This window comes from Hemicordylus capensis, chromosome 10 (assembly GCF_027244095.1).
Source record: "Hemicordylus capensis ecotype Gifberg chromosome 10, rHemCap1.1.pri, whole genome shotgun sequence".
Taxonomy (NCBI): Eukaryota; Metazoa; Chordata; class Lepidosauria; order Squamata; family Cordylidae; genus Hemicordylus; species Hemicordylus capensis.
The window spans coordinates 7,858,573-7,871,671 of record NC_069666.1 but is presented as its reverse complement, the minus strand read 5'-3'; the positions used below and the strand labels follow the sequence as shown (position 1 = coordinate 7,871,671).

The following is a 13,099-nucleotide window of genomic DNA, read 5'->3' as shown; positions in this document are numbered from 1 at the left end:
CCCACATTAAACCTAGATCTGAATGCTTGTGTGAACCAGTCTATTGATTTGAATGTGTTGGCTTATGTTAAAATGGCTTCTAAATTGGAAAGTAGCCAATTCGAATCTATTTGCCTGAGGCTCTGTAGACCAAACTAGCTTCCATAGGCTCCACCTTTTACCAGGGACAGTCCTTTTGGGGGGGAATCTGATTCTGGTAAACCACTGTCCCTATTTTTGCCTCTTGTAGATGCCTAGTTCATTCTTTCTCCTATGTAAATTCCTAGAGCTTTTACGCTTCAGGATTTGGCTCCTTCATCAGAGTCTCAAGATTCTCAGAGTTTTCAAGTGGGGCCACTTTGGCAAAAACAAACACAAACAACAACAACAAACCTTCAGTGTGAGAGCCACTTCCTACTGTGCTGACCTCCAAACAGTATTGCACTTTTCTCGGTGCTGGGAAGGCCTTTTAAGAGAGTGCTTATGTATTTTCCTACATACCTGTCCCTTGCAACTGGGTAACCATGATTTTTAAAATGAGCTGCCCCAACATCACTCAAGTTGCTCTTTAAAGTATTCTCATAATCTTCTGAGTATTTTTACCTGTAACTAAAAGCTGAGAGAGCCTCAGATGGAAGCAGTATGTAGCATTTGAATTAAACTGTTTTTCAAAGGGTGTGGAAAGTGAGAGAGTGTGCAAGGAGGAAAGGTGGAGGTGCTCAAGGAGGAAAGGTGGAGGTCAGGGGTTGGTCCAGCCAGTAGGGGTGTGCAAACAGGTTTAACATTGAACATGTTTGATGTCAAACCTGTTTGGTTCAACTGTTTGGGGTTGAACCGAACCACCCCCTATTTGTTCCGACCCTGGACTGAACCAAACCGGGGGGGGGGGGGTTCGAAGGGATGCCGGACTGAACTGGCCCAGTCCGGTCCTGGTCCAGTTTGGACTCAAACTGGACCAGCTGGTTCTGTGCACACCCCTACCAGCCAGCATGCCTTCATTGTACACAGATAGAGCAGGGCTGCACAACACCACTCCTTCAGCTGTTTTTGAACTACAACTCCCATCAACCCCAGCCACAGTGGTCAGTAGACAGGATTATGGGAGTGGCAGTCCAATGTCTGCAAGAGAACTAAAGTTGTGCAGCTGAAGGCGTGCAGAGCTAGAATTGCTTTGGTTGTATCCTGGTGCCTTAATCAACTTCTTGAGAGATGTTTGTTGACTCTGGACTGCTGGTTTCTGTACTTGCAAAGCCCCAGGATTCTAGTTTTGCAGGAATCCTAGATCTGGCACTTAATGGAAGCTCAGGATGCACCACCTTCCAGACAGTGGCGGGACCAGAAACAAAACTGGGGGGAGGGGCACCAAAGGAGCAAAGTGCATATCTGGAAGGGTGAGCCATTTCCCACGTGTTAGATTTCTGACACAGAAATGGGAAGGAGGTGTGGGGGGCAAGCTACCTGTATTGGGGGGCACGGTGCTTACCACCCTCTTCTGACAGAGGATTTTCTGTCAGTTCCAAATAAGCAGGGAGAGAGTGGTTTGTGATCTGATTTGATATCGGTGGTACTCTTGATGGGACGTGACATAAGTGAGGTTAGAAACGGGAAACCTTTTCTCTGGAGGCCTCCATTTAGTTAGTGAGAAGAAGGCGTCTCCTAGCTCTTATTGTGCATTGGCCTCGAGTGTAATTAAAAAGCCTGTGCTATTTCTGGTTCTGTATTTGCATGGAGCGTTCATGGTCTCTCTGTGTATGTGTCTGTGTCTGTGTTTTGTTTTTTCCCCTTTCCCCTTTTGGAATCCAATTTTTCTCTTGACATTTCTGCTTAATGTAGCAAAACATGACCTTTGTGAAAAGACACTTCCAGTGAGATGAGTATTCCCCTCTTTATTCTTGCAGAGACTTGCCCCCCTTTTAGTTCTCTCTCTCTCTCATCCGCCTCTCTCGCTCCACTGCCTCCCTTATGGGAAGGATGCAGAAAACTTAGGAGTGGTCCCCCCCACCCCACACACAACAATAAAATGCTTGACTAATTGAAGCAAATTTCAAGGCTCCTCCCAACCTCTGAGAATTTTAAAGGGAAGCCAAATGAATGCCTTTAAGTCAAGTGAAAATTATCAGGGGGTTCTGCACAATCCTGCCGAGTGAGTGAGAGAGAGAGAGGCCACGAGAGTGCTGGACTAGGACCGGGCAGACCTGAGTTCAAATCTTTGTCCAGCCATGAAACTCACTGGGCCAGTCACTTCTGTCTCACCTTAACCTACCTCTCAGGGTTGTTGTGAGGATAAATCTAACAGCGTACACCACTCTGGGCTCCTTGGAGGAAGAGCAGGATATAAAGGTAAAAATAAATAAACAGAACTTAGTCTGACTTACTGACATCATGCTGGCTCACTGCCTCTTTACAGAGCAACATAAGACAAACAAGATAGGCCCCTGCCCCATGGAGTTTACAATCTTGACTGTTTCAAAAGGAATGGAGGAAAGGGGGAGGCCACTGTAGCAAGAGATCAACCCTAGCAAATGTCAAGGTAAAGTGTGCCGTCGAGTTGATTTCAGCTCCTGACGACCGCAGAGCTGTGTGGTTTTCTTTGGTAGAATACAGGATGGGTTGACCATTGCCATCTCCTGCGCAGTGTGAGATGATGTCTTTCAGCATGTTCCTAGATCACTGCTGCCTGATAGAGATGTTTTCCATAGTCTGGGAAACATACCAGCAAGGAATCAAACCAGCAACCTCTTGCTCCCTAGGCAAGTTACTTCCTCGCTGTGCCATTAGGCTCTGGTGGGGTGTAGCTTCCTCTGTTTCGACTCAGTATTGGGGGCAGGTGAGAGTTGCCTGGTTCAGATCCTCACAGGAGGTCCTGTTTAGGTTAAGGAAGCTGCCAGGAATCATCATCAGTTAATGAAGTGCCTAAAATTGCTAAGCTCTAAGCAAAATGAACTAGAAATAATATCCCTCTTGCTTAGGCTTGCAGTCTTAAATGTAAAAGGCATGGCATTTGATGGAAGAAACGAGAGTAAAGAGACAGGCGGTTCAGCAGCTTTGTTGAGAGGCCAATAGAAGGGTATTTCCCTCCTTCATTGGAATGTAGGAAGCTGCCATATACCGAGTGAGTCCATTGGTCTATATAGCTCAGTATTGTCTTCACAGACTGGCAGCGGCTTCTCCAAGGTTGCAGGCAGGAGTCTCTCTCAGCCCTATCTTGGAGATGCTGCCAGGGAGGGAACCTGGGACCTAGATGCTCTTCCCAGAGTGGCCCCATCCCCTAAGAGGGATATCTTATAGTGCTCACATGTAGTCTCTGTTAGAGGGAACAGTTTTCCCATAATACCTGGCTATTGCCACTGTGTCTGGGGATTATGGGAGTTGTAGTCCCAAAAACAGCTGGTGGGGCAAAGCTGAGCAGGCCTCGTGTAGACTGTACTAAGCTAGATGGACCAATGTCTGACTCAGGGTAAAGCAGGTCCCTATATTCCTATGAATGAGAGGCAAATCCATCCAAAGACACAACTGCCTCAGGTTCTCTTCAGTGTTCCCAGAGATTCCCAGATGTTGTTGACTACAACTCCCAGAATCCCCAGCTGCAATGGCTTTTGCTTGGGGATTCTGGGAGTTGTAGTCAACAACATCTGGGAATCCCTGTTAGAGGGAACACTGGTTCCTTTTTTATTCTGACAAGCTTAAAATATCTTGGCATGGCCGTTCTGCTGGTTTCATAGTTAGAAAGCTGGCGAAGAGTTGGAGGGCAATTGCTTTGCTGAGCTGATGGTAGCCTCAGCTCCCTGCAGCTGCTTCTGTGGTTGCTCCCCCCCCCCCCAGCTCCACACGCCTCCCTTAGGGGGCCACATTAATGAGCTGCTGGGTTGCTTGCACACGACTGGTGCGCTTCACCATTTGTGGCAAATGGGGTCACAGCGAGAGGGCCCTCTGCTGTGCAGATGGTCTAGATGTGAAGAGGAGGAGGTGACCCACGGCAACCGTAGCTCTGATAAGCTGCAGAAAGTGAAGAGGCAGGGGAAATCTTGAATGAATTGGTGGGGCAGGGAATGTGAATGTGAATGCTAGGATGCAAACGGCGGAGGGTACTGACAGAAAGCTGCCTTCCACCAAGTCCGACCGTCTAGCTAAGTATTGACTTTTCAACTGGCAGTGGCTCTCCCAGTTCTTTCCCCGCCCTACCTGGAGATGCTGCCAGGGATTGAACCTGGCACCTTCAGCATGCAAAACAGATGCTCTACCACTGAGCCGCCCTCTTAAATAAACCTGGCGGCACATAGGAAGCTGCCTTATACCAAGCCAGGTCATTGGTCCGTCATTGCCTACACTGACTGGAAGCATCTCCCCAAGATTTCAGGCAGGAGGCTTTCCCAGCCCTACTTGGAGATGCTGCCAGGGATTGAACCTGGTACCTTCTGCATGCACAGCAGATGTTTCACCACTGAGCTGCAGCCCCAACCTTTTATGCCCTCAGAAGAGCAAGTTACTCTGGGGCACTTGACACATGATATATGTTTTAGTGGGTACTTTGAAGTGTTCTGCACAGCATGCAGAATTCCCAAGATCTAGTAGCTGTTGTCTGACCTATCCTGTAGACATTTATCTAACCCTTTCAACCCCCCTTTTAAAAAGTCATCGAGGCTAATTGGTGTTACTGCATTTCGTACCTTAAATACCCCCAAGAGAATTGTGCATTTTATGAAGAAGTTGGTTTCAGGTGCCTTGACTCTGTTGTATGAAAAATGGATTTGTAAAATTTTGGGACAATGTTGCTCAAGGCAAAGATCCTGTCCATCCAGCTGACCAAATCATGCTAACATGGTAACTACGCTCCTCTTTCCTCCCCTTTCCCACCTCTCAAGCAATATTATCTTCTCAAATTATCGTTCATTAATTTTTGGATTAACACCTCAAGGTACTCTGTGTTGTTGTTATATTGGGAAATGTGCAAATACCTGCAATCTATCTATCTGTCTATAATTCACTAAGACGTACCCATGGCTAATCCCACGTGTGGCAGCTCTTGCAAGAGTTTGCGAGTGCTGGGAGGGGGATTGGAAAGCGATAGCAGCAGCAACAGCAGCAAAGATAAGGCCAATGGGCAGGCGGGCAGGGAGAGGAAGGGAGGAGAGAAAGTGGCAGTGGAGGGTGGGGAAGCAGAGGCCGGAGCGGGAGAAAGTGGCAGGCGGCCACAAAAAAGGTGAATGGGTAGGCGGGAAAGAGAGGAAGTGGTGGGCAGTGGCAGCAGCTGGCCAGATGTCCGACTGAAGAATGGCAGGCAGGTGGGCAGGGGGGAGAGTAAGCGGTGGCCGGCGGGGGGGAGGGTGCCAAGTGCCAGCGGGGAGAGCAAAGAACCGGTGACTGGCAAGAGGGGAGAAGGTAGAATGGGCAAGCGGCGAGGGGCGGGGGAGGCTGAGGCTAGCACACAGATGTCTGTGCGGGTTCAGCTAGTTTGTCAGATTTTGCAAGTACTATTCGTGTAAGACATTAGTCATTTCCTCTTGAAAAACTCAATAGAATATATTTTTTAAAAAGCCAACAATGATTTTTAAGCTTGGGTTGATGCGTTTTCAGATATCACCTTCTTAAAACCTTGGCAATCCTGAAACATTTGTTTGTATTCCCCAGTCTATTGTACCTTTCGGCAGGGGGATCTTCCAAAGGGCTTCTTGATCTCTCCTTTTAGACGTACTCACAGGTGTGTTTTGGTGTCTTCTCCCCCAGATGATACTGCCTGTCCTCTGTTTGCTCTTTTCTCACACCATCTCTTTTTAATATCCTTCCTTATCCTCTCTTGGCTCCCCCAGATGGCTTGAGAAGAGAGGAGAGGATGGACACCAATTTGTAAATGCTTCCTGGGGAGAACAGATTTTGCAGTCTCTTGTTTTGTCCTGGCTGGAGCCGTGGGGGCTACTCTGAGGTTGTCTTGGGTTGCTATGGCAGCAGCCTCTTTCAGTGTGAGCACTGCAAAGATGGAGAAGGCAAATTTAGAACCCATTAAAAAACCATTGCAGTATTGCAAAAATCCCATCTCTGTCCTCGCAGGGCAAGGTCACCAAGAGAATGGCCCCATAGATGCAGCCTGCCTGCCCTGTCCTCCTCAGGTTTGCCACCCTACTCATTTAGGTCCTCTTGGGCAGCAGAAACAGAGCTTGCTGAACTGCTGGCTGGCTGGCCCCAAAAATGTAGCTTCAGGACTTGGAATTGGAACATGTTGTCAAAGGATTATTGCTACTGACTGGTGTTGGACCTAAGCAGCCATTGGGGAAGGACCATTGTTCAGTGGAAGAGCATCTGATTCTATGCAGAAGGTCCCAAGTTCAATCCCTGGCAGCATCTCCAGGTAGGGCTGGGAAAGAGCCACTGCCATTTGCTTTAGGACTGAGCTAGATGGACCAATGGTCTGACTCAGTATAAGGCAGCTTACTATGACCATGGAAGGAGAGCTGGTCTCGTGGTAGCATGCATGCATTGTTCCCTTTGCTAAGCAGGATATGTCCTGGTTTGCATTGGAATGGGATACTACATGTGTGAGTGCTGTGTGATATTCCCCTTAGGGTATGGGTTCGTAGCTCAGTGGTAGAGCATCTGGATTCTTGCAAGCAGAAGGTTCTAAGTACAGATGTGCAAATCAATTTGAATCAGTTGGACTCAAATCTGGGTGATTCAAGTGATTTGAATCTGAATCGAATGGCCCCTTAAAAGGGCTATTCAATTCAAATTTGAATAAAATTTTTGAAATCCGATTCAAATTCAATTTGAGAGCTGTTTGGCTCTTTTTTAAAAAAAACAATGCAGGTCTCCTTATTGGTTAAAAAAAGGCACCAAAACTGGGTTGAATTGACTCAAATTTGATTCGAATAGAATTTTCAGACCCAATTTAAATTTGATTTGAATTTGAAACACATTTTCAGAATTTGCAATGATTCAAAAAAATTGTTTCATACACATCTCTAGTTCCAAGTTCCCTCCCAGACATTTCCAGATAGGGCTGAGAGAGATACCTGCCTGTAGCATTGGAGAAAATGCTGCCAGTCTGTGTAGACAACATTGAGCTCGATGGTCCAATGGCAGCTTTCTGTGTTCTGATGACAGAGCCATGTTCTGTATTCATTATTCTTAAAAAAACAAAAGCAAAATTGAATATGCCACTGGATGTTGAGGAGTAAAACTAGTTGGTGTTCCTTTAGGTTTATCACTGGATTCAGTTTTTTCCATGAGTATTCAAAGTGCTTAACATACTTACAGTGGTCCTGTAAGTGAGGTCAGTATTGTTACCCCCATATTGCTGATAGAGGGCTGATACTGAGAGAAGGTGACGTGCCAATGGGCCTCCTAATGATTTCCTCATTGTGGTGAAATTGAAACCCAAGACTTGCTGTTTCATAGTTCAGGATCCAATCCTAAGCACACTTACCTGAGAGTAAGCCCTTTTGTTCTCTATCATGCTCTTTGTAAACATGCAAAGGACTGCCCTTTCATTCTTTTAATTGTATATATAGGTTACAATCCAATACTAAATTTGGCGCACTACTTCAGATTGAAGGAATTTTGCAAAATAAGTGAAATCATGTACATTTTGTATACAGATGGTAGAACTCTGCTTCTCTTCATGCAATATTTGGATTGCCCAAGTACATAGTTTGTGATAGACCTTTGCAAAATAAGCAAAACCAGTATGGACCTACAACAAAATGTACCTGAGTCTATGCCTAAGAATGCTGAAGGGTTCAGGCACCTTTCCCCCTGACAAGCAGAAGGGGCAGGACTTTCTTGAGAAATTCCCCACTCTTATTGTTCAAGCCCTGCTTCTCCCCTTCTTGCCATTACATTCCATTAGCTCCACCCACCTGGTTGTCTGTTAAGTGCCCTCTGAATCCATGGATATTCCACTCCATTGAGTTACATAGGGGTTTTTCGGGTGTTTTCTTGCCACGTAGTTTTTTTCCTTCTGATTTGTGTGAACCCAACATATCTGCACGTTCCCCCTAGTCTGCCAGTACCTCCCTCTCACCTGCAGGTGTTCCAGTTATGCATCCATGAAGATCATAACATGCACAGCTATTTCAGAAATCAATATAAGATCATGTGCGTTTTGTATTATGTATACAGACTGCAGCACTCGGCTTCCCTTGGTGAAGAATTTGGATTGCCTGAGCACGTAATTTTTGTTGGTGGGTTTGTGTGGGATTGATCAGTGCTTCTTTGAATAGCCACTTACTTCCTGAGTTGACGTTGACTTTCTACTTGGGGTAACAATGGATTCTTGGAAACACCGGCAACAGAGTCTTCCTTATTTAATTAGAACCTCTATTCACGCTGAGAGAGAACATTTTACAATATGTCAGTTTTCCATTTTTCTTTCTAATGTTAATAGTCGGGTTGGGGGGCAGCTTGTTAACGCATACCGTAATGTTTGTTTTGTTTTAAGTTGTATGTGTGTTGTATTTAAGTTGTATATATTCTTTTTAAAGTAGAATATTCATATCTCTGCTTGTGCAAGGAAATTTGGAGCTGAGCTAAACTGAGGAAGTTGTAATGCAGTGCAGAGAGACTGATTCACTGCAAGTTCTTTCTCCTCTATTTTTTTCAGAAACCTCTCCGGTAACCGGCTGACAACTCTATCATGGTTACTCTTCAAGACACTGAGACTTATTGAACTGTAAGTTTGGGTCTGGAGACATTGCTTTCAAGTAGGGCTGAAAAACTGAAGGAAGAGGCAATTAAGGATGTGCCCGAATGGGTTTGGGCAGCCGCGGGCGGGGTGGGGAGGGCTTCCCTTAAGAAGCAGGTAAGCAAGTCCTTCCCTGCTCTGCTGCTGCCCCACCACTTTTCCAGGCACAGCGCTCGCCCTATCAGAAATGAGGCAAATTAAATTAGAAATTTAAACATTATACAATTCTAGTTAAAAAGCTTGGGTGAAGAAATGTGTCGTTAGAGTCTTTTAAAAAGCTGTCAGCGATGGGGAGGCTCTTATTTTGGCAGGGAATGCATTCCAAAGCTTCAGGGCAGCAACTGAGGAGGTCCATCCCTGAGTAGCCATCAGATGAACTGGTGGCAACTGCAGATGGACCTCGCCAGATGATCTCAATGGGTGGTGGGGCTCATAACGAAGATGTTCTCTTAAACATTATCTGTATCTATAAATACAGGTGAACCCCGTTATCCGTGGGGATTCTGTTCCATAGGGGACCTGTGGATAACAGGACTGTGGATAAAGGGTCAATCCCAATTGATCCCATAGACTGTATCCTATACAGTTAATGGGATCGGGGGGTAGGTTCCTGGAGGCTGAAAAATTGGCCCTAAAATGGCAAAAAATGTGGAGAAAGGAAATAAAATGCCTTAGCATGTATCACGGGTGTCCAGGAATGCCCCCAAAGTCCCAAATCCTCCATTTCCTCATGAAAAATCATGGGGAGAATGCTTTTGGGAGGGGGCAAATGAGCCACAAAATTGCTCCTATTGACAAAATGGCAACCAGAAATGACCTCTGAGGTCATTTCTGGCCATCTAGGAACTGCAGATATGTGGGTTTTAACCCTTTTTAAATCCACGGATAATGAGGCCGGGTGTCAATTAGACACCCACGGATATGTACAAACACGAATAGTGGTACCGTGTAAAGTGAGGTCCACCTGTACATATATATCATGACTGGTTACTAAGTATTTCTCTCTCTTTTTTTTTTAATGTCAAAGCACAGTTTCAAATTCTGTGCTTGTGCCTTGTTCTGGGATGTGCCCAACTTTGGCTGTGGTTCTAATGCAGGCCAGAAGAAGGAGAGACTTCTTGACCTCTCCTCTCTGCAACAATTGAAGCACTTTTCCTTCTGCTGCACATGAGAGAGGCCGGCATCTCCCTCAGGGGATAGCAGGTCTGCAGCCTTCTGAATTATAGATAAAGCATTCAGCGCCGCCTGAGAAGAATAAGTGGACATTAAATCAATGGAGTGCTGCCCTGGTGACCTGTTTTGTTGAGTTTTAGAAATAGTTGCACGTCAGAAATAAAAGCATATATGTTATGTAGGATTCATCCCAGAGGATCTTGGGAATATCCCATTCATCCCCACCTGTGATCAATAGAGCTGTAAGTGAGAAGTGACTTATGGAAGAATAAAGACCCGTCCCTCAAGTGGGAGTCAATGTGTTATCACTGGTGTAACCTCGGCATATTTTATTTTTTTCCTGTCAAGTCATTGAGCGGAAAAAAGAGACTGATAGTAATATTACAGAAATAAAGCAACACCTATGCTCAGGGGAAAAGCCGAGCTAAAATGCTGAGTTTGAAGTGGATCGATTGTGCTAATAGCAGCTCAAACTTTTTTGTGCCCTCATTTCAGCTAATAGTTCAAAAGAGGCAAATGGTTTGCCGCATCAGATTTCTCTGCTGCTTGAGTCTAGATTGCAGGGCCCATAGTTGGGTGGTAGAGCATGTGTGTTGTGTGCAGAGGACTTGGGTTCAGACCTTTGCAACTCTATTAAAAATATTTAAGGTGGGGATGCTGGAAAAGATCAAGAATCAGAGGAGCACAGGAAGCTGCCTAATACCAAGTCAGATCCTTGATCCACCTAGCTCAGTATTGTCTGGCTGAGTATTGGCTCTGTTTTGCCTGGTTCAGTATTGGCTCTGTATTGTCTGGCTGAGTATTGGCTCTGTATTGTCTGGCTCAGTATTGGCTCTGTATTGTCTGGCTCAGCATTGGCTCTGTATTGTCTGGCTCAGCATTGGCTCTGTATTGTCTGGCTCAGTAATGGCAGTGGCTTCCTAGGATCTAAGACTTAGATGGGATGGCCATTTAAGGTTGGGTATCCCAGCCCTACCTGAAATGCCAAGGAGTGAAACTGGGATCTTCAGTATGCAAACCAGGGGCTTTACCCCTCATCTATGGCCCCATCCATCTTGGAAGGACACTGTACAGCTTAGTAGATAGTACTAAGATAGACAGACCAATAGTCTACTCGGCATAAGGCAGCTTCCTATGTTCATATAGATCACTATCTGCCTTTGGGGTGAAAGAGAAAAAATAATAATTACCCCAGTTGGGATTAGGAGGATAGGAGGCCCAGCTCCTGCCACCACGATTCCAAATCTAGGTTATTTTCCAGAAAACCACATCACATTCAGAGAGAGAATTTGCAAACAGCATCATGTCTTTATTTAGAACCAACTCCAAATAAGAAAACAACTGTTGGGATGTTGTCAGCGATGCTAATCAGATTTAGGCTCAAGAAATCTCTCTAGCAAATGGGGAGTTTTTTTTAATCGCGTCAAAATCAGTCTACAAACTGTCAGTGTAAAATCAGATGTCTAGGCTTAACTTTCTTATGCCATTAAATGCTCCTGGAGCTTTTCCAAACTGAGGTTGAATGCAGCTTCTCAACAACTAGACTGGCAGTGGAGGGGAGCAGAGTTCATATCAGGGAACCATTTACAGCAATATCAGGATGGCAACAGAAAGTGCTGCTCAGATACCAATGGCATTATTCAGCTTTGCTCCTGATGATTCACAGTCACTGCACAATACTGGTGGACCTCATTATCCATGGGGTTCAGGACCTGCAAATTACCATGGGTAATTAAACCATGGATAATGAAGCATTGAGTCTATGGCAGGGTTTCTTAACCTTGGGCCCCCAGATGTTGTTGGACTACAGCTCCCAGAATCCCAAGAACATGGCCTTTGTGACTGGGGATTCTGGGAGTTGTAGTCCAACAACATCTGGGGGCCCAAGGTTAAGAAACCCTGGTCTATGGGACCGCAGGTGTTAGGTTCCTAGACACCCCCCCCCGAAAAAACACCCCAAAATTGAAAATGGACCAAATAAAGTGCCCCACCATGCTACATGACATCCAGCAATGCCCCGCCCCACAAGTCCCAAATGGTTCCCCAAAGTCCCAAAAATTCACAGATTTTTTTGCTTTTTATTTTTAAATAATTGAGCCACAAAATGGTTCCTGTGGACAAAATGGCAAAAGGAAATTACTTCCGCGGTCATTTCTGACCTTCTATGAACTGTGGATATGTTGGTTTTAACCCTTTTGCATCTGTGGATAAGGAGGTTGGGTGTCTATTTGACACCTGCGGATACACAAAACCATGAATAGCAGTTCCACGTATAATGAGGTTTGCCTGTATATACATCCTAAACAAGTAGCACTTTGGTGCAGTGCTCAAAACACCTTAACTTTAGGCACTTCCTGTCACAGTAAAGCCACCCGCCTGGGAAAGCTCCTTCATTTTCAGGATTGTGCTACTTTCTCTCAACACAGGGCACTGCTTCTTTGCTGACTTCTGTCTTTTTTCCTTGTTCATGATAAAAACTCCGTTTTTCCTAGACTTAAAACTGCTCAAGCCAAACTCTCTTTTTCCTTTAACTCTCTTTCTCCAACTAATTTCCCTCCCCGCCACCTGCCTCTTCTGAAACCTTCTTGTTTGTCTTCAGATCTAGAGTTCTATTCACTTGGGGATTAGGGGTGGATTCATGGCCATATTCCACCATTTCACACATCTCCCCAAATGTTGACACCCGAGTTTGCTGAATTCATGTATTTCTCCCTCTGTCAGCCCCATGCCAGTTTGCTGACTCCATATATTTTTTTCACGATCAGCTTTATTCTCGCTGACCTCTTGCAACTGATGGTACCATCTTCATTACCTCGTCTTAGTCCAAACACTAGGCCTATTTATAGATCTATTTTAGGGGTGACTGCTATCTCAGTTCCCTCTTTTCAGTCTCATTAGCACATACCACTGTCCATCTCAGCCACATTCTGTCTATTTCTCACTGTCAGCATTACTGATTTTGCTTATCTGTGCAATTCTTGCCTGTCAGCAGGTCTGTCTTTCTGCCATCTTACGTCATGCTTCACATCAATCTAATTCTAAATCTTTTATTAATTAATCCTTTATCTTATCTTAATTTACCTATTTTTTAAAAAGCTAAATATAACATCCTGCAAGGGGAAGGGCTGTAGCACTGTGGTAAGGCACATGCCTTGGATGCAGAAGGCCCCAGGTTCAATCCCTGGCAGCATCTCAAGGTAAGGTTGGGAAAGGGTCCCTAGCAGAAAATTGGGAGAGCCATTGGCACACAGTGTAACCAATCCTGAGCTAGAT

General features: G+C 45.3%; 1 protein-coding gene across 10 annotated transcripts in view; it reads left to right on the top strand.

Moving 5' to 3' along the window:
* NTRK3 (neurotrophic receptor tyrosine kinase 3) overlaps positions 1-13,099 on the top strand; it is a 364,980-nt gene that overhangs the window by 111,914 nt on the left and 239,967 nt on the right. For all 10 annotated transcript variants that reach the window (XM_053272596.1, XM_053272592.1, XM_053272593.1 and 7 more), the window contains exon 4: positions 8,573-8,641. In XM_053272596.1, coding sequence (XP_053128571.1) covers positions 8,573-8,641 — 69 coding nt within the window. The remainder of the gene's footprint in view (positions 1-8,572; positions 8,642-13,099) is intronic.